Source organism: Myotis myotis, unplaced genomic scaffold (assembly GCF_014108235.1).
Source record: "Myotis myotis isolate mMyoMyo1 unplaced genomic scaffold, mMyoMyo1.p scaffold_m19_p_15, whole genome shotgun sequence".
NCBI lineage: Eukaryota > Metazoa > Chordata > Mammalia > Chiroptera > Vespertilionidae > Myotis > Myotis myotis.
The window spans coordinates 35,075,995-35,098,503 of record NW_023416319.1 but is presented as its reverse complement, the minus strand read 5'-3'; the positions used below and the strand labels follow the sequence as shown (position 1 = coordinate 35,098,503).

Below are 22,509 nucleotides of genomic sequence, written 5' to 3'. Positions count from 1 at the left end.
GCCACAGGCTCTAAAGCAAGAAATGTCTGCATCCTCCCATTATCCAAACTTTATAATGGGTCGCACGGCCCGATAAGGAGAGAGGGGAAAACCTGAGAAGTCCTCCTGACCCAGCTACTGGGCATCGTTCTCCCACCTGAATAAATCTGCCTTCTGTTCTAATATGCCTGCGTCGGGCCTAATTACTCATTTGCTTAGGGTTTTTATTCTGTTGTTCAATGTGCTCTCTGGATGTGTGTTAGCTTTAAACCCTATCTGGGGCAGAACCACTGTCTGCTTCCTGGTATCCAGTCCCCAGCCCCATTTAGCGGTGAAGTGTAATCTAGCCAAGGGGTTAGTTTGATCAATTTTCCCTAAGCTCCAGGCCTCCTGGTCATGTTCACATTTCCACCTCACCTTCTATTTATTTTAGATTTGTAAAGATACAAAGAACTCCTGGCTCTTTGTTTCCTAAAGAAAATGGCCAAATTCATCCGGCAGTTATTTCTCATGGATTGTGCTTCTCTTGGCATCTCCTTCAAGGTCCTCACTTTGATGATAGAGGTTCAGGACAGCAACTCATCTGCTAGTGCTTCCTGTCTTAGGGCGCTGTGTCAGGTACAGAGGCATGGAGGTGGAGGGTTGAGGGTGGGAAGGCATCATGAACAGAAAGAGATGTTACAGCTTTCAAGGGATCATAATTTAGCAGGAAGCACAGCCCCATACAATGAACCATGAAGCAAGATGAAAAGCTGAGCAGACCACACCCAAGTGAAATAAACCAATCTAGGTGTGTGTGAGCCCCATTCATACTTGGAAGACACTTGACAGTTACTTCTTTCCCAAGTGCGGTAAGACCCAAGAAACTCTGAAAAGCACTCCACACCTTTTATGTTCATGAAGTTTCACTGCCCATAAGTACAGTGGTTTTCAAACTGCGCTTCAGAACCCAGGCGATGTGGTACAGGTGGCCCGAAGCTAACTCTTCACCTGGCTCACCCCAGTCAAGAAAACAGGTCCAGTGCGTGGGAAAGGAATTGTCCCTTCCGTGATTTTACTTGATGAGAATATCCTGTCACTTAAGAAAAACTGGACAACTGTTTTAACCCAAGACACAGACTTCGAGCCTTGATTTTGCTCCCTTTGAGGTTGCAGGGATGAATAATCTTGGCACTGTTGTGGCCTGGTGAGGAAACAGCCATCAGAGATCTTTTAGGACTCTGGAGTTTCCATGGCTTAAGAATGTGCAGGAAATATGAAGTCAAAAGGAGAGTTTTCCGGCAAGCGGTGCTGCCCAGGCTGCTCTGAGAAACAGCGTCTTTCTCAGGACACCTTGAGGGCGGACTGAATGAAAGGAGGATGACTTTTTTTTCCTGGTAGTACTCCAGGAACTGGAGCCTTTCAAAACTGCATGACATCATCTTTGGCCTCAAACATTTTGAATTAAGCAAGAGGTTTTGTCTGTCCAGAGAACTAGGGTTCGTAGATTGAGAGGATGCCATGAAATGACAGAATTTCTGTCATTTTTGTCACTGACTGTCATCTTTCTTCAAAGTCAGAATCTCATGCCAAAGCCTAATCCTTCCAGCAAGAAGATAAGCAACTCCTTCCAGATGAGAAATAACGGTCCTGTCTCACCCATGGGAAGATGGGGACTGCTCGCTGACATTCTCCAAAGGCACCACGTGCATGGTCTTCTGCTTCTAGATTTACTTAAGACCCAACTCCCTGCTCTACTACCTTCTTTCCTAATACTGCCTCTGGCATGCCATCAAACGGGTAGCCAAATGGAAATCACTTTAGCAAACCACCTTCAACTCGATGCATCCTGCTAATACCCCAAGCTACCCTGCGAGCTTTAACTGCTTCACCAGAAATTGAAGTGCAGGCCTCTTAGCTCATCAGCAACTTTATCCAGTTCTGCATCCTCAACTGCCAGTACCAAAACTCTAAAATGTGTGGAAGAAGTTGGACATAGGACTGCAAAGGAAGGGTCCTCATTGCCAAACAATCAAAATGCCAGGATATTGTTTGTTTGTTTCGGAAATCAATCCATTCAATATATTTATGATCTCTAAATTTAAGGACGCAGAGACACAATGTACATTTCCAGCAAAGGTAGAGGACCCCAAGAGAACCGAATATAGCCGCTAGTCAAATGTCATAAAGGCTTAAAATAAAACTTTTGCTCCTCTTTCTTTTTTAAATTAAATTTGAGGGTACTGAAGAACTGAAATGAAATAATCCATAATCCACAATTCAAACCAGAAGATTTGAAATAGCTTATAACCACAAACAAAAACAAACCAATTAAGATGGCCTCTTTTTATAGCCAGAATGAATTCCAGAGGGACGTTTTTATCCAATCACAAGTGCAGAAGAGATACATTTACAAATTTTAAACCTGAAATTTTTTACTATTGCTAATATTTATACCATCCAGACTTCTTGACCCCCATCTCCTAAATTCACACATTTTTCTCAAGAATCAGATAGTTTCAGCAGGTAGTAGTTTATCTGCTAAGGGTCATGTTAGATATGAAGAACTGACTGAAAGATGCTATCAACAAAGGTAGGTTATTCAATCTTTTTTCCAAGAATCACCCACATTATGTAGAAAGCAATCTGGATGCATAAGGGACTGCTGAGAATGGAAGGCTCAAAGAATGATCATTTATGAATCTCCTTTAACTTCCAGTGGCTATGGTGGGTAACACGATTGTGCACAACGTTCTCAGCTGTCAGAACTGGGAGAATGCCATGATGATCCCTGCAAATAATTTCACCTCCTTATACCTCAGTTTCCTCATTTGTAAAACAAAGGCTGGGGCTGGAACATGGCGAGGATCTTTTTCTACACAAAGGCCAATTTGTGAAAAAAAAAAATGTTAGGGTGCTACACTTTCCCTTATTCAAAACGAAAATAGCTTACTGAGTCCCAATTTAGATGACCATTTACTAAATGGAAAAATACTCATGGGAAAATTTTGGCTTCTTTTGAGTCAACAAAATGTTAACATGTTGGATGTTTAGTTAGTAATGGCCTGAAGATAGCTTTCTAATCTTTGACATTTGACTTAAATGGGGTCCCATTCTGAAGCTATGACCCATGAGGTGAAGTGTTAATAATCACTGTTATACTTAGCTTTGAATTAACCTCAACTGGACAGCTTAAGAAAAGGGAATCTCAGGTTCTCAGGCTCAGGCCCTACAACAAAGTTTATATTTCAGTGTGGAGGCCTAGACAATGGCTTATACTTTAAAGTTCCCCATTGAAAATTTGAGCGTCAGTTGTGGAGTAACCTTTGGGAAGCACTGATCTAGACGATTCTAAGATCTCTTTTGAGCTCTAAATGACAAGTCTATAGTTGTTCTGGTATCAGATAATCTCTCAGATAAGTGTCCTTTGGTAACACTGTGATGACAACTTAAGTCCCCAGGCTTTGGATATTATTCATACAGCTTCTGGACTAACTTCAAAACTGAATTCTCACTGAACATCTCACAATTTTATTAGCCAAGATATACCAAAAGAAAAACTTATTCTTCACTTAGGAGATTCAAAAGCTTAAGTGTGGAATGGGAGTGGCAACCTTAAGTGCCTACATGAGGCATATAAAAAAAGGGGGGGGGGGAAGAAGGAAGGAAGGGAGAGAGCGAGGGAAGAAAAAAATCCCACCAATTAGCTTCATCTAGCTTATGGCCTCAGATGAAGATTTCATAGAAAGATGGCTATGGAGATTCCCTGCCTGAGGTGAGATGAAAAAATCTGGAGTGTTCTGAAGAATGGGAGGGACCCAATGCACAATGAGGGAGTTGAAGTGTGAATGGAAATGGAAGGGGAAAGAGCCATCACAGAGATCACCAGTCCTCATGTGGATTTGTTGAAGTGACATGAAACTCATAACCAGATAAAAGGCAGACACCAATCTGGTCTTCCATATCCCTTTATCCCAGCCTCTCTCTACTCTACTCCACCTTCACACACAGTGAAGGCAGAATAAGTGGCAAAGGATAACAGTCTCCAAGATATCCCCCTGCAGCCTGATGAATAACTCTGGGGCCTAGAATCCAAGATCTCTACTCACTGGGCTCCAGCCTTCTCTCATGGTCATTCATCCTGGCCAGCTAGTCACTCATCTTTAGGTGACTTAAAAACTCTCTATGCCCAACCTTATTCTACCTCCATGTTTTATTTCCCCATTTGATTTTCTCTTCCTGGAAGGCCATGATCTGTCATGTCTAAATTCCATCTATTCTCCAAAATTCTGCTCAACTGTCATCAGAGTAATAAGTTTTCCTTCCCTCATCTCTAAATGAGGAGGTGCAGGATCTTTTCTACCATATCTCTTATTGCCACCTCTTGTGGATGGTAAGCAACTAGAACTACTGGCCTAGATAGGTTTGCATCTCCCAGAATGCCCAACACAATGCCTTGTACACAAAAGACAATAAATGCAGGGTAGGGCAAAAGTAGTTTTACACTATGTGAAACAGAGTTTATTCTTGTGTTATTATTTATTAACTAGAGGCCCGATGCACAAAAATTTGTGCATTCGGGGGAGGGGGAGTCCCCTCAGCCCGGCCTGTGCCCTCTCGCAGTCTGGGACCCCTCAGGGGATGACCACCTGCTGGCTGAGGCCCGCTCCCTGGGGGATTGGGCCTAAGATGGCAATCAGACATCCCTCTGGCAGCCTGGCAGCCCTCGGGGGATGTCCACTTGCCAGTGGGGAGCAGGCCTAAACTGCAGTCGGACATCCTTAGCGCTGCTGAGGAGACAGGAGAGGCTCCCCACCACCACCGCTGTACTGGCAGCCATCAGCCTGGCTTGTGGCTGAGCAGAGCTCCTCCCATGTGAGAGCGCCCTGACCACCAGAGGGCAGCTCCTGCATTGAGCGTCTGCCCCCTGGTGGTCAGTGTGTGTCATAGTGACCAGTCATTCCCAGTCTTTCTGCTGTTAGGGTCAGTTTGCATATTACCCTTTTACTATATAGGATAGAGGCCTGGTGCACAGGTGGGGGCCAGCTGGTTTGCCCTGAAGGGTGTCCCTGATCAGGGTGGGGGTCCCGCTTGGGTGCCTGGACAGCCTGGATGAGGGGATGATGGCTGTTTGCAGCTGGTCACACATCCTTCAGGGTGGGGGTCCCCACTGGGGTGCCTGGCCAGTCTGGGTGAGGGGTTGAGGGCTGTTTTCAGGCTGGCGGGTGACTGAAGCTCCCAACCTCTCCTTTTTTTCTTTTTTTTTGTATTCTGGGATTTATTTACCTTCTATGGCTGTCACTGGAACTGAGAGCCGGCTTTAGCTCTGGGGCTTGGCTCCAGCTCTGAGACCTCGGCTGCTGAAAGCAGGTATCTGGGTTTGTTTGGCTTCTATAATTGAAACACTGTTGCAACTCCAGCTCTGAGGCCTGGCTGGCTAAAAGCAGGTTTCTGGGGTTTGTTTAGCTTCTATATTGCAACATTGTTTCTTAGAGTGCAGCTCAGAGGCCGGCAGCGGCAGGCGGGGAACCTTGGCTTCCTCCATCACTGGAGCAAGCAAGCCTCCTGTGCGCTTCAGCTGCCTGGCTGCCGGCCGCCATCTTGGTTGGCAGTTAATTTGCATATCTCACTGATTAGCCAATGGGAAGGGTAGCAAAGTTACAGTTAATTACCATGTTTCTCTATTATTAGATAGGAGGATTACTGTATTATTTTCCATATGAACAACTCTAAACCTACTTTTGCCCCACCCTGTATGTGTTTAGGTGATTTTCTAATTGTGTGATCATTCATTCATTCATTCATTCATCCAACAAAACAATAAGTACTACTTGTTCAAAGAGTACTGCAAATGCCCTGAAACTTAGCAGAAGTTTCTTTTGTATATTCGACACCAATTGCAGTTTCATGGGAAAAAAGTCCTTGTGAAGATACAGAAGATACAAAAGCAGGAAAAACTGATTCTGTGAAATTTGCTAGCACTCTCGTTATCAGTGAATAACAACAAGTTCCTGGATTTAAAAAGACATTTCATAATATTGTACAATATCATGTAACTTATCTGTAGTCACAGTTCATAAAAATGTATACTCCTATTCTTAACACGAAAAGTTAGACTTAAAAGTCTAGGCTATGGGGTCGATTCCTAAATTTATGAGACTAACCCTGAATAAGATATCATCTTTTTCACACAGATGAAAGCTATAATTAGCTCAAGATTTTGCAAAACTATGAGTCACAGTGGCAAAGAGTCCATTCTTTGTTCCCTCAACAGATCCAACCAAGTGAAGAAATAACACTGTTTATTTTTACATAGGGCACTTGATAAAACAAGCATGTTAAGTAAATTCATGTCTATGAAATGCACATTTTACATGTAGTTCATATCAGTTATTATATTTCCTCACAAACATATATGTGTAGCCCATATATTAACTAAAAATATTAGAAGCACACCTACTCAAAGAGTTTTTAGTCAGAATTCACAGCAGATATCTCTATAGTAAATACCAGACTATCTGAATCATATAATGTTTGCCATCTTTTCCCGTCCCCAGCTCCTGACATCCAACTATTCAGTTAGTTTGTGGAACAATATGCTGTATCTGGCCAGAAACACTGGTTATTATGTTTGGGTTAAAATGAATTTCATTTTCTTGATTTTGTGTCTCTTCCTGTCATTTTACTATGATACAGAGATATCCCAGGTTACTTCGTAAGGAAAGGAACAACAATTTCTTATTCAATTGCAGAAGAAACTGCACAACTTAATCTGATCATTGTGTGGAGGAGAAAATATTTCCAATGACGACATCTTCCTATGTCAACTGATTTTATCACAGATGTCATCTCTGTGTGCTATATTAATGCAGCTCTTTCTTCTTCCTTCAAGATTTTCATCTTAGTTTGCTGCTCTAACATTTTATTGGCTCAAAATACAAGCTATAAAAATCCGTGGCCATCAAATTGTCCCGTGAGCTAAAAATAACCCGTTCCTGTCAGTTAGAATTAGCTGATAAAGAGTGTCAGAGCCTGTTCTGAATAAGCCTGATAACTTCCTGTTTATGCGGCACTGACCCTTGTCTAATAAAGCCGCTCTGCCCCAGAATGAGAGGAGATTTGCTGCGTTTTATTCCTTAATGGCCAATACTGATTACTTCTGAAAGCCTTTAATACATTTCCCATATTAGACATGAGCAGATGTCAGGTATGTTGCCAAGGGAAATTTCTTTTATGCAATCTTGGCTTGTTGTACAATAATAGCCCTTTCTCAACATGGGAAAAAATTACAGACCCAACTAATTTCCCTGACAGGGGAGAGTTACATATGTTTTCCACTTGTAGCTTTTACGACAAGTTTACAATTTTGCCAAACCTGGAACTAATTGGGACTGTTTCCAAAAGCGGCCCAATAAACCCCCAAAAGTGTAGAGCCATTGGAAAAGGCAGTCAGTGATGGTCTGCTTTCGTATTGTCTCTATTTTGGTCAAAGGGGCGGGGGAGGGGTTTAGATTGCAAAATTATTTCATTTAAGTTGCTTAAACACTTACTGTTTCATATCCTCCCAGTTTTTGAGCAGCTTGAAACATAGTCCAAAGGTTAACTGTTAGAGGGACAATAAGTATTTAGATAAGCATTGCATTAACATATTTCCAAGAAATGTCAATTAAAACATTTTTGTTTTGTTTTGTTTTTCAATGAGAAAGAGAAAAAAAAAAAGAAAGAAAAGAAATACTAACGTACCCCAGAGATCTAAGTTCTTAGGAAACAATTTGCCAAAGGGCACTCAATAACAGGATATATTATTACCACTTAAAATATTTCTAAAGAACAGTCACAAATTCGGAAATGGTTCTACTTTTAGGATAAAGGACAACACAGTTTGCGTCCTGTTGCCATCAGCAGATGGAGAGGAGCTAGGTTACAGTGTCCTTGGGGGAACTGTGGGATTTTTCCAGTTTGGGGCTGGTCTGGTTCAACCCTTAGGAAGAAGCCATTGGGTAATAATATATGCTTCCTTCAGATAAAATCTCTTCATAATCTATCAATAACAGCTAAGTTAATATATGATTATCTTTTTAATAGAATGCCTGATGGCAGCACTATATAAAAAACTCATACTGTATTTCACTAACATGTGGTGCCTTGCAGTGAGCAGGAAAAATATTTCCCCCTTGAGGCATCAGTGATACAACAGATCAAAGGGAAGGAAGATACTCCATCACAGAGGAAATGAGTCCTCTTAGTCCCCTAACTCGCCTGTATGGTATTGCAAAAATACTTCTTTTAAACAGATTTCTCTTTCCAGGGTTTGCATATGTTTATGTTGTTAAACAACTATGTCAAATCGCTAGCAACCCTGTTCACTTGTACCAGATACTGGGACTGCTATGGATTTGATTCTTTTACAAGAGGGGAAAATTGGACTTCAAGTCATTCCTTGGTAAGAGAAATAAAAAAATAAAATAAAATCAATTTTAAAAGGCTCTTTGACACAACACGTTCAAGAAGCCTCATTGAACCTTGCACTGTTTTAAAGCTATCAAGAGCCCTGCCTCAGCCTTGATTTAATCTGAACCAATGCATAATGCAACAAAGCTGTTCATAGTACATTAATTTTACTTCTATTTCCAGCAACCAGTTTTCAGACAAACATTGTAATCATTCGTAGTTATATAAGTTTATAATGGCTGCGAGGGTTCTCTTGCAATCAGTGCCAGTTGCTATTAGGTATGTAAATTGTTATGTAAAACATGCAGGTTTGACATTCTTCATCAAAATGACACATGTTTTTAATCTAGGAAGATACTTTGGGAGAAAATACTGAATCAAGCCAGAGGCTCACGCTTCATGTGCCACAAAATCCAGACAGAGGCCAAATATATATTCATTTGTGAAATCAAGGCGGGGTCTGGGTTTCTTCTACTTTTTTATATGGAATTCTGCTCAGCTGTGAGTTCCCTAATCTGCATAAAAATATACTGAGGACGGTTAAATGGACATGTCAAAGTAATTCAAAATTGGGTCCTCGGTTCAAATGTGTTTACTTTTTGTTTCCTCTGAAGTCATCAGGTTTTTGTTATCTCTTAACAAATCTGGGGCTTAGGAAATATGCTTTCTCTTTGTTGTTGTTTTGTCCACCTCTAAATGTCCTCCTTTTAAAAGCCGTCTTTTCACAGGCAACATCTGTGTCTGATAAAGCTACGTCATATTATTATCTCAGAAGAAAGGCGTTGCAAACACTCAAGATTGACAAAACAGAAAATGAGAAACTTTCAACATGTCTATTTCCAGTCATAATCAGTGGATTCAAGCCTATAAATATCTCACTGCAACTGCCCCAGAAGGGAACAATGCAGCGGAAAAAGGAAGGGAAAAAAATTCCTGGCTTGGATGATTTGTAGATTTAGTATAAACAGAGAACATCATCATCCCCAGATTAGGATTTCAACATAATCCTGAGTCAAAAATATTTTTTTCCAAGTCAAAGAATCTGAGCAGTTTTCATATTTCAAAAATGAAAACAAGTATACTTACTCTGTTTAAAACCTAAATAGGGTATTCGTTCTATTGGCGTCTTCCTTTCTTTCATGTATTTATAAAGTGCCACCAGGAAGGCCTGCTCGTCTGCCCTGCACTCTTCACCAATGGCAACCTTTGGTTTTTCTTCATTGGAGACTTTTTTACAGTTATTATGGTTATTCTTCGGCTTGGTCAAGGCAGACCTGGCCTCGCATTTCACCTGGAAGAGGGGGGAAAATGCCACATCAAATCAAGCGCAGCCCCGGACCGTTTACAAAGCCGTAGCGCGTGACATATTTCACTGGGTGGGAAGGGTGAACCAATACATTGCCCTTGCCCTCAAATAGCTTTTTAGAGGCATCACTGAATAAGAATTGTCTTAGACCAGGGGATGGTGAGTTTCTGTCAAGCCAAGCAGTAAATATTGTAGACTTTGGGCCATCACAGCCTCTCTTGAGACCGCTCAACTCTAGTGTGAAAGCAGTCATAGGCAGTATGTAAACAAATGGGTGTGGCTGTGTCCCAATAAAATTTTATTTATAGAAACAGGTGGCCAGTTTTTTCCAGCCTCTTTTAGACTCCTTCCAAGTATGTTGATGTGAAACCAGAAACAGTGTTGGCATCTGGTGGGGCCATTCTCCTGCCTCTTCATATACTTTTCCTAAGGAGCACCATCTGTGAATGTCATTGAACAATCCCTAGCTTCTTCACCCAGAGTCCTACACTCCACACTTTGTATCACAATGAAAGACAAGTCCATCTCTTCATAGGAAACTTATCTTGTTGCTACTCTTTCCAGCAACCTGGGAAGACACATGGATGCCAGCAGACACTGGCATCAGGAACATCAGCCGGTTCTACCCTCAGGAGGACAGGAAAGATCCCACTCTTTAATGAGGGTTTCTTGCTTTTCAGTCGGCCCTGAGACTATAGGAAATAGGAAATGTGAACTTGCCACAAAGAGTAGAGGTCACCTGGAAATGTGAACTTGCTCCATAATGAACAAATAAATGGCGGTGAATGCTCCAAATGTTCTGCCTTCCATACTCTAGGCGAATATGGGACTTGGCACACCGAGAGGCTAACCTAATGTTCCCTCCTCACTGCCATGCTCTACAAGAGGCCTTTGATGGCTGTTAAATATAACGCTAAGTTGCTGAGCTATTTTAATTGTAAAAGGGGGAAGTACAAAGGGTCAAACTTTAAGTTCAAGTGCGCCCGTGGGGAATGTGTACATTCCAATATTCTTTACATCTCCATATCTAACATCGAAGAGAAGAGGGCAAGGGCTGGGGGAATGATATGAATAAAAATGTCCCACTTACTCAACAACGTTTTCCATTTCAGATTTTTGACCTCTCTCTTTTTTCCCCCCTTCAGATTCTCCTTTCCAAGCACTAAGAACATAAAAGGCTATGCTTATTTATTAAAGGGAAGTGTATCCTTTTAAAAGGTTTTCTTTATGGCTTAGTCTCGCAAGTGAACACGGTAGTTTAATATCTTCAGACGAGTCTTGCTAAAAATAAAACTTCCTGCACAACTCATTCAACTGAGCTCCTAGATAAGATTTTAATTTTTAAGGGCCTGTGGAAATGGTATTAAAAATTTTTCCATGGAGAATTTTTACTTAACAGTATTTTCAAACTTCAGTACATTGTAACATTATATATTAAGGGAAACATCCAGTGAAACTTTATGTGATCATCATTTTTTCACTGCCAAATTTTAGATTGTCGAGTCTAAAGTTCTGATGAAATCTATCATTTCAGGGCTTTTTGAAGTCGCAAAATTACTCCCATTTTAATCTGTACTGGTCCCAACCTTTTTTGAGTGGCTACTAGGAGCCAGGCTCTTCTAAGCATTTTTTAGGTATTATCTCAATTTTTTAAAAAAATAAGTTTTTTATGATTTCAGAGAGGGATGAAGAGGAAGAGAGAGATAGAAACATCAATGAGAGAGAATCATTGATTAGCTGCTTCCTGCACACCCCCAACAGGGGATCAAACCTGCAACCCAGAGCATGTGCCCTTGACCAGAATCAAACCCAGGACCCTTCAGTCTGCAGGCTGACACTCTATCAACTGAGCCAAACCGGCCAAGGTGGAATTCTCTCATTTCATGCCCACTACTCTAAGGAGGTGAATTATTATTCTCATCTTAGAGGAAACTGAGGTACAGAGAGGATGAATGACATGTACACAATCACAAGATCCTATCCCAGTTAGTAAGTGGCAAGTTTGGGATTGGAACCCAGGTAGTCTCAACTCTAGGGCTTGCGATTTTAAACACTATACTACTTCACTGACACTCTTATAAAAATATTAAATTGGCAATAAAAACATGCTTCCAATGAAAAAGCACATCTTAATGGCTAGTTTTTACAAAACCACAACTTAGAAAGGTGATTTATCAACTGAGCACTTACAATGCGCCAGAGACAGAGCTGGGCTTCATACAGTCTACCTCATGTACACAAGACTCATAAAAGGCTAGTATTTAGCCCCACCTTACAGATGAGGAAACTGGAGCTCAGCTAGGTCCTGTATTGTCATTTGGCTAGCGAGGGGCAGGTCTCCCTCACTCTAAAATCCAGTCTTGTACAAATAAGAGTAGATATAAGGTTTGCATATAAAACAGTCTGAGCCTTCAACCTGTAGTGATAATGGACCACTTTTCTATATTATTAGGTCAGGAATGCCATTGTTAAGGGAGAAAGAGGTTTATCCCTCAGCATCTAGATCAGTGGTTCTCAACCTATGGGTCGCGACCCCTTTGGGGGTCGAACGACTCTTTCACAGGGGTCGCCTAAGACCATTGGAAAACGCACATATAATTACATATTGTTTTTGTGATTAATCACTATGCTTTAATTATGTTCAATTTGTAACAATGAAATTGGGGGTCACCACAACATGAGGAACTGTATTAAAGGGTCGTGGCATTAGGAAGGTTGAGAACCACTGATCTATATAGCTGCCTACCCTTCTTTCTCACCTGTGCAGAGACACCCAGAAACAGAAGGAAAGCGGGGAGGGGTGCACAAATCAGGCCCAATGCCATTCAGACTCCCTGCTTCACGGAAAAGGCTCCAGGTGAAGCAGCTGCCACCTCCTGAACTCCATCCTGCACCTCAGTTGGTGTCTTCCCAGTTGGTGTCTCCTTGGGAACCAGGTGCTTCCTAAGAAGTGAACAGCGGCTTCCTTTCTCAGACTAGCTCCATACATTTCTTCAGTTAATATAAATGAGCCCTTTAGGGCTTTATCCTGTTTCTGGATAGAAACAGCCCAAGTTCTTTTGCACTTTTTTCACATTTATCCAAAACATTCTGAGCATTTTAATCCACTGAAATATTAAAAGAGAGCTAGTCCTCGTGTTGACCTTGAGAAAGTCCACCCTTTTGATGGTAACAGTTAATTACAAGCTCTGTTTCTCCCGACCTGTACGTCTAATACTTGTTGAGCTCACTAAGAGCTTTGGGGTTTCCAAAGTGCTTGAGGAAGTGCTAAGTAAAGAATCCACATTTACTGTTTTCAATGAGCCACCACCGATTTGATATTAACCACATCCTTTTGCTGGATGGAGTTATAACTAATCCAGCTTTTAACTGGGACAGTGAGATGTGCTGAACCAGCAGGAAAGAAGCTGGAGTCATTTCAATTCAGTCACTAACGTGCTAGGATACCCTCATTTTCTTCCTCGGGAAACCAGGAGGGGATAAACTGTGGAGGTAGTTCTGAGAACCAAAGGGGATGAAAAAATATGGAAAATAATGAACGCGTCCTATTTGTAAAATGTTGAAAGTATGTTTGTGATGTAAATGAAAGGAGACATTGCTTCCTTTTTATGTCCCTTTTAGGCTATAAACCACCTGTTGTACACGTCTGGCCTTTGGAAAGTGCTTATAGGATGTGAAGTCATTTGCCTTCTGTCAGTGGAGTCCTTTCATTAGAGCCCTGGGCTGAGACTTCTCCTGTGTAGGTCACCATATGAACTGGCTCGGGCCCCAGACCTGCTGCTGTAAGATGATCCCAAGGGAAACAGCAGTACTTGAGCTGGACACCTTCACGACATCTCCGGAGAACTGGAACCTTTTCCCACATGACTTTTGCTATCTTTGGGAAGCCGCGATCTTCTCAGAGTCTTTTAAAGCTAGTTTTCATGTTCGCGTTGAGAGAGGGCAACCTTTGATGGAGACAGGTAGATGACTTGACTTGTTTTACCAGCCATGCACCCAAGAAACCCAATGGATTCTCACGCTGAGCGCGCTGCCAGGTGGAGCTGCAGAAAGCCGTAGTTAGAAATGGTCTACCTGAGAAACTTTTGGGAGGAAAAAGTCACACAGCTCTTGGTCATAAAGTCAAACTAACCGTCACCTGAAATGATGCTCCCAGCTCAGTGAAGGATCGGATGGTCACAGGTTTGTAATCTCTACGGTAGCATTTCATGAGAAAAGACCACTTGATGACACAGATGCCTTTTTAATGGTAGTCCTGGCCCAGATGTGGTTTGTTCATTCTGTAGGGATTTTATATCCGTCTTGTTGGTGCCATCAAATAAGTCCACCATCCTTCACACCTACCAGTCTCTCTTCTATATCACCCACTGGAATAGCAGGACTATAATCCAAGACTCCAAGAAGAGTTGGACATTTAGACCAGTCCCCAGGAGCTGGCTGCAGTGGGATATCCATACATTCACCATCGAAACCAACGATGGAAGGATAATCCTCCTCCAGGTAAAATTCTGAAAGGCTGCACTGGTGGGAGGTGGGGTAGAAAAGGCTTGAAGACCATCATTCCTACGAAGGTTAAGTCAGTGAACATCAAATACAGAGCAGGCTCCTGTTCTCTTTAGTTTTGTGGGTCTTCATGTGAGTCCTGAGTTGCCTTTCCAGGGAGAGAGATGTTGTAGGGTTGTGCTTTCAGGTCAGTTGTATGAGTATAATAAAACTCCCAGAGGCATCCGTTGGTAGTGACTCCAAGTGACATGAGAGGGAGCTTCACCCCGCTGGGCTCAGGTATAGGAAATGCCGGGATAAACACATGATGTCATCTTAGAAGTATGGGGCAGGGAGCCAACACAAGACATCAGCAGTACAAGTTCTGCTGAATGTTACAATCTTAAAGCCTTCTCACTCCCTTCTTTATTGTATTGCGAACCACATCATAGGGAATAAACTGTTCCAGCTGACATCCTCAAAGACCATGGAAACCAAAACCCTAGATAGGCAGCTCCAGGGGCGAGGTGTCCAAATTATTAGAAAATGTCATACTTGGTATTCAGGTGGACCCACTTGCAGATGGTTAAATGAACAGAACAAAAAAATAACTTTAGGGAAAGAAGTTTGTTGTTGTTGTTTTAGCCAGAAAATATATATTTCTCCTGGTTGATCTCTTTGTAACACTTTGCAATCCTGGAAGCATGAAGAAATGATAACAAAGCAGCCTCAGAAATGCCCCATGAAGATAAGATTTACAGAATGTGAATGTTGAGGATTTGTTTCCTTACACTGGGAGGAGGCGTGGAGTACGTGGCAGAAAAAACAGTAGATTTTCAACATAGAACTGAATTCATGTTTTTCTACATCAGAATCTTCCAAAGTCGCCAATAATCAAAATGTTCCCACTTCCATAAGCTTAGTCCTTAAATCTGGAAATGTGGTATCAGTTGATATCCAGTCTTCAATTCAGATCCTAAAGGGACTATTGCTGCCTTTGGCACAGAAACAACACCTAAATGCAAACACCCCCATAAACGGAACCGTAGAAATCTGATCCAAACTCACTAAAGTAAAAAAGATAGGTCTGAAAATATGAAGTGGCACTTCACACTTCATGGTGCTAAATACTTCAGGCTCACACTTTCAAAATTCCTGAGAATGCCGGGGCAAAAATGGGCCTGGGTCCTCAACAAGTAGCCTTGAACTTTGACCTTTATTCTGCATTAAGATATACTGATCTTGTGATATAGAAACCCACACCTGAAACCTATATGATCATGTTGACCAATGTCACCCCAATAAATTTAATTAAAAAAGAGAGATCTTAGAAAACATATAAATGTATGGATGAGTATATGTATACATGTAAACATTTTGCTATGTATCTTTAATTTTACTCTAAGGTAAGTTAGAGGTGATTTTGAAAAAAAAATATGGAACTAAAACGCTTAATTCTAGCCATTTCTAATTTCATCCTCCATTAATCTCTGCAGCAGATTTAGCTGAACACATTCAGAAAAAGGATGGTTTAGCTGGTCTATTTTTGATACAAGCAGAGTAAACTATGTCATTGTGTCACCTACTATGAAATCTCAGCCTCAATGACGTGGGCGCTTAATCATCTGTCCTTCACCCAACAGGCCAAACTGGGAGGTGGGAAGTCTTTCTGTTGACTAATCAAAATGCTTACCTCCCTCCCCCACCCTCCACCTCCCAAGGCAGGAGAGGTGGTGAGAATAGACATAGCAGAGAGCTGCGAATACCAAAGTTAGATCTGGAATTGCAAACTGCCACTAAGACACACACAGTAGAGAGATAAAGAGAAAGAGGAAAATAAAACTATGCCGCAAAATGAACACCACGGCGCAAACAACTGTACCTTGACAATGGCTTTGCCATCCGAATTGTTGTTGGAATCTTTCACAGCACTGAATGAATCTCTTCTCTGTGGGCATGACTTCTTTTTGCGTGGTCTGCCTTTAAGATTCGGCGCTGAAAACAAATGGAGAGCAATTGGTATACATTTTCATTGGCATGGATTTCCTTAGTCAAAACCGAGCATCTTACTCCAGTGGTCCCCATCACGTGTGCAGACACATGTAGGCATCTGTGGTAGCCAGCCCTCATTTAATGCTTCTCTCCCTGAAGGGCTGCACCTTGGAAGACCATGCCCGTCTGCACGCCTTTCCCAAAGCTAATCTATTACAGTGCCACATGTCTAATTCATATAAATAAAATGAAGCCCCCAGCTCTAAAGGATGATGAAAGGAAAATGCCTTTTCCCATTGTTAGAAAAGAAACAGGTTGGGCGGACGACAGCCCTGAGCCAGCTCCAAGATTATTCTGTTTTGTTTTGACTCTTTTTCAGAAACCTAAGTGATATGCCAGCCCATGACAGTATCACAGTAATATTATGTTTAAAAACATCCCTCTTCAAATATGGAGACATGAGCATTTTCTCAAATTATACAAATAAGTAGAGAGAAAGAGAGAGCTACAGAGAGAGGTATTTGCAATAACAATCTGAAAAAAAAATATTATTACATGTATTTACTAATAATATTGAGACCAGCCTGTTTCAAATCTGAACAAATCTGGCAGATACATGTAACTCAGCATGCTCTTTTTTCCTTCTCAATATATTTTTTAATGACCATCTTGAGGGTTATTTAAAATAACTTCCAAAGATCACACTGGGGTTAGCCAGATTCCGGGGAGATTATTTATACTTTCTAAAAGCCACAGACAAGATGCAAATCAAAGTTATATTTCAACCTTGATGTTGAGCTTGAATCTCTTTAAGATCCACACAGAAAGCAGAGGAATAGAGGCTGCTGTTTACTGAGGACTAGGGCTGTCCGGCATCAGCTTTCACATTTAACTTCAGCAGTCACCCAAGTCGAACAAAAGTAAAACAAACCAACTAGCCAGCTAGCCCTTGAAGAGTTTCAAACGAATGAATTATACCCCCAAGCAATTCCTTTCAGACCTTCCCAGGTAGGTACCCACAGTCTTGATGACTGTGACAATGCCAAATCCGGACAGTTCGAAACCTCTTAATTGCCATGCAGTTAACCAGTGGTTTCAGGACATTTTATATTGTACTCATTTACAAACACAGTTAATCCCACTAATTTGATTTTATGCTCTGGATGACAGTTGGCTATTCCTAAAACCCCGTAAATAGAGCTGCCTTTACAATCAGGCGAAAGTTTTAAAAAGTGGCTTTGGAGCTCCGGCTCAGACCCCCCTCCTCCCAAATCCCCTCTCCCTTCTCTCATTTCCCCAAAACGTTTGTCTGAAAGTACAAACCATCTCCCCCCCTTACCCCCGCAAGCCAGCCTGGAATTACAGAAGGTAAACAAGCCCACAAACACAAATCAAGCAAAGAGAAAGTAGCGATTACCCATTCCAGTCGACAAACATCTGCCTGAGGATGCCTGGGCTCCCGAAAGCTACAGCATATGCCTGACCGCTCCGGGGCCAGTCCCTGGAAGTCTGGGCTTGACTTGGTGTGGATGTCAGCTTCCCTCCGAATGAGAGCTGCGAGGCTCCGCGCTGGGCTTACTACTCCCCTCCCCCGGCAGCTTCATTACTCATGTAAACACACAGCAGTGACTAGCACCGAGTGTGTGGGATGAGCGCTGAGGACTCTGCTGGAGTTGCCAGACTGGCAGAGAGGGCTAAGCTCTCTCCACCTCCCTGCACGGGATGGTGACTTCATCTGGCCTGTTCTGTGGATCCTGACCTCCCGCTCCCCTGTGAGAGCGAGAGAGAGGCCACCTTCCAGGACTGACAGGGTCCTCAGCCTGGAGCCAGGGTGTGGACTCTTGGTTGGAAGACTTGTAGCACAGACGTGTAGCCACAGCTGCCCTGAGGGCTAAGCTTTAATGATCGCTGGGGAAGGACTGTACTTTCAAGTCCCCATATCAAAATAATAGCAGAGCAGAAAGCTGACGAACAAACTTGGGGTAGATGTGAGGCATTTCATTGAAAGAAAACAAAACAAAGTCGCCTCTGTTCTAACACTTGTTACTGTGATCTTTCCTTCCTAACGTTTTGGCAAAAAAAAAAAAAAGAAGCATTTGAACCTAAAAGGCATTCATTTCCAGAAAAGCTTTCAAATCCCAAAGGCCTTTTGAGATAGAGAGAACTTGCATTGAACAGGCTGTTTTAAATAAAGACAAAGGTTCCGGGAACCGACAATAAGTCATCCCCAAATCGGGTCTGTTTTCTCCATTCTTTGAGCTGTTTTCAGAACCGGAGAAGCACATGTCCTTCCCCAGCAGATTCTGAGAATTACAAATTTAGAACACACGGGCACCTAATATTCTGGTCACACAAACTTCAAACTCTACATGGGATGTGGTCAAGAGAAAAAAGCCTCTTGTTCCTCGGAAGGCAAGTACACTGATATTTCAGGTATGTTGGCTAAATCCCACCAATCACTCAAGTCTCAAACTCAAATTCCTCTTTGAGCCTGCCCTCTGGACTCCTTGTCTGACCTTCTCTTATGCTGGGTATCACTTTCCACATTATTCTTTGTATTTTAGCTGTGTTTTATGGCTTCTTATTATACTACATTGAGAGTCCTTAAGGACAGGACCAGGTCAGACTCCTCTCTCATCTGCCCCAGCAGACATCCAGGAGGCGGCATTGCATAATATGAATTTGTTGAATGAATGAGGGACTGATGGAAATAGAGATAGATGCCCATATATCTATCTCCTTTGTGTCTACATGAGCTGGGCCTGCTCACCTGACCACGTGTATACCCGTCACTCTGGACACCTGTAAAACTGTGTTCACCTTTAGTACTGACCCTTGAACTCTGGGGACATAAACCAGCAATTTGAGTTTGCTGTGGGAATTGAGACACAAATCCTGCAGCCTTTAGTTCCCCATTACTGTTAAGCCGAAATGCCTGGCCTCCTGCGGGGGCCAGAATCTTGTCCCACAAGCAGTGAGCAAATGCCCCGAGGAGCAGATGATTAAAATCCAAGCTCCCATAGTGCAGTTCGAGACCTTTTAGATCCATAGAACCCAAGTGATGCTTTGAGACTGGGAGGCTGGCTTTTGGGGAGACCAAAATTTTTAGCCCCTAATGTTACATTTATTTTCCTCCAGGGTCAAGGAAAGAAATCGCTTGCTAGATAAACGAATAAAAATAAGTGCTTTATGGTTTAATAGTAGTCAGGGGTCAGGTGGAGAAAACAGCCCCACCTGGTCCCAGCTGCCCTGGACCAACTTAAGCCCCATCAACAGCTAAGGGCTACATACCTACTAAGAGAATTTGAATCCTAGACTCCAGAATAACACCAGCTCCAGTACTTCATAGGAGATCAGCAAAGCCATTCTGGGAAGCCGGCAGTACACTTACCAATAGCATAACTGGCTGGAACAGTGAATGCACAAGTTACTTTTCCATGTGTATCTAATCCACTAGCCATCCCTGGCCTGGCTCACTCACACAGTTCAGGCAATGCTCTTTGCATGATTGTTTCTAATATCATACATTAACAATAATAAGAGCTGATCCCTATGGACCATGTGCTTTCTCTGTACCAGCCAGAACTTTGCATACAATAACTCATTTACAACTCACAGCAAACCCACAGAACGTGCGATTATGAATCCCATTTTACAGACCTGGAAACTGAGCTAGCGTTGAAATTACTTGTTTTAGGTTATCCAGTGGGTTTCTGGTAACAGGAAGATTCCAGACCAAGCACCTGGACTTTATCCAGAGCCTCTGCTTTAAGTTATTCTCTCTAATAGATGGACACACACACACACACACACACACACACACACACACACACTCACTCTGTCTCACCATGAGGTATTTATATTAATAACTTGGGTTGGTAGTCACCAGGGAGTGAAAACACTCCCTAATGCCACAGATCGGGCCGTCTCAAGCAACAACCAGAACCCTACAGACTTGACAACAAGCAGGGACCCCACCAGTGGGTCCTGACTCAGCAGTAGGTGACAAGACTTCCACCAAAGTCACAGAGTTCTAATAAAACTGAGAGAGCCATGCACATGACCCCTTGCAGTGGCCCGCTGACTCTCCTGCCCAATCCCTGAAAGATCTCTGTGGCTATTTTAAAAAACCTTTCCTCTATGACTGCCCATCTGTTCCTCTTCCTCAGTGCCACGAAATTAACAAGTATTCACCTTTGGGAAGTCACTGCTATTTCTATAGGTGCTAATCCCAGGAGAATCAGCGACCACTGGGGGCTCCAAGCTACTTTGACATCTAACCCTTGTATTATGTTTTGTTATTTCCCTTTTTTTAACACCTTCACATATTAAAGACTTATAGTCTCTTTTTAAAAAGACAATATAACAAAACAAGTTTTGGGGTGTGTTTTTTTCTAAGCGTCTAGAACTGAGTCCCAGTCATTCACTTCTATATTTGCTTTACAATGGGTTCTGACAAGTTCTGTGTCAGCGCAGGTGTGGGAAACTTTCATCTCAACCCCAACTCCTGCAATAATAATAATAAAACAAAAGGAAATGTAACCAGTTACTGGCAAAGTAAATTGCTTTTGGCTTCAGTGTTCCTGTTTTTTTTTTAAAACTGTGTTCTTCCTGTCATGACCGTCTATTTTTTTTAATAACATTTATGCTCTTGGAAATACCACGAAGATAAACTACTATAAAAGCTGGATTGACTCATCAGTTAACAACTCTCTCTCCTCATTTTGCAGAGAGGATTTTGTTGCCAACACAGCTACATATTCTCTCGAGAAATTCTTTGTGAGCTTCCACTCAGAGAAAGGACTTGCTTGTTGGTGGGGATTGGAATTAGGAGAATGGAAAAGCAGGCATCATTTTCCTAAGAGTTTGACCCCCAGGGTCAATGTCTAGAGGAAGTCGGCAGAGTGTTAACTCATTTGATTTGCCTGGTGTGTGTGTGTGTGTGTGTGTGTGTGTGTGTGTGTGTGTGTGTGTGTGTGTGTTTTAAACACTAAGCACAAGCCAGAAAACTAAACTCCATGGATTTGAAGTATTAGGGACTGACAAACCTTGTTCTATGTATAGTATGCATTACTGATAATGCTTTGCATTTCTGTAATGCCTTTCCTCTGAGGATATCAATTCTCTGAAACATTTTCTTTATAGACAATAATCTTAAAATACTCAGGCAAGTTTCAGCATGGAGCATTGCTCTTTCTGGAAACACACACACACACACACACACACACACACACACATAAACCAAAAAAAAAAACCCTACCCTAATTTAGTTATCATTTACTGTGTTCTATTTCCATTGTTTCCCTTTTGACTGTTTAGAAACTTCCTCTTTCACTACAACAAAAATAGGGTGAGTGTTTTTAAAGTTATTAACGTATGAATAAAAGATTAGAAACCAAGAATGGCAGAAAGCTTGATCAAAGCCACTCCTGAAATTTATGGGTGTAATAAAAGAAAGGCATTTCACAGATAATCTCTTACAGAATTTCGGTTTTCAAATACTTGGGAGGGGAAAAAGAAAAGAAAAACAGAAGCTCTCAGCCCTCATTTTGGCTTTAACTTAAAGACAACATTTCTACTTTAAGAATTCATAAATGAGCTCCTGAAGTTTTTATTTTAAATCCACAGTTTACTCAATATACTCACTAGGCCACACCTCCCAGAGCTGCTGGGACTTATCAGCTGTTCATTGGCTGAGTCTTTCCATGAAGTTACAAAGCATTAATTGCATAAAGACTGAAGAATATCAAGTTTACTTTTATTCTGTTTTTCTATAAACAGCCTTTTATACCCAAGAGAAATGTTTGGGAAGCAACTGTATTATCTGGGATATGAACACACAGGGCCATTATCAAGCACAACTCATCTTGGAGAACACTCTAACCTAAATAATGAATGTAAAGCAATAGGCACATTTAAAATAAAACACATTATGTTACCTCATTTTCTGTAATTGTTCTGACAGCTCCATTTTTAAGGGTAATTTTTTTTCTCAAATAAAAGCACTAAAAAGACGAGTCTAGAGTTATGAACCGAAACTAGAGCCCAACTCAAATGCCCCTACTCTCAGGTGCCACCAAGAGCACACAGCCCTGAACAATGATCATGTCTGGCCACTCTGGATGTCATGGCCGCTTTGCGTGTCCGAGTTTACTTTCGCCCAAGCCCTGCCCTGGCGTTGCTTGGACCACAGTTCTTGCTAACTACCACCTAGTATTTCCAGTGGACTCCGCTCTCACAGAATCCAGGTCCCCTTCTACCTCCTGTGGAAGTGTGAGCAGTTGTGTTGGTAGAAAGAGGTTGGAAAAAACACACGAAAC

General features: G+C 41.9%; 1 protein-coding gene across 4 annotated transcripts in view; it reads right to left on the bottom strand.

The window, feature by feature from the left end:
• The window catches only part of ARID5B (AT-rich interaction domain 5B), a 178,415-nt gene that overhangs the window by 27,851 nt on the left and 128,055 nt on the right, over positions 1-22,509 (bottom strand). For 2 of the 4 annotated variants that reach the window (XM_036336832.1, XM_036336831.1), the window contains 3 exons: positions 16,080-16,192; positions 9,496-9,700; positions 7,509-7,561 (listed from right to left, as the gene is read on the bottom strand). In XM_036336832.1, the coding sequence (XP_036192725.1) occupies positions 7,509-7,561; positions 9,496-9,700; positions 16,080-16,192 (371 nt within the window). Of the gene's footprint in view, positions 1-7,508; positions 7,562-9,495; positions 9,701-16,079; positions 16,193-17,606; positions 18,013-22,509 lie in introns of those variants that run through there. The other 2 variants (XM_036336835.1, XM_036336833.1) reach the window with 2 other exon arrangements.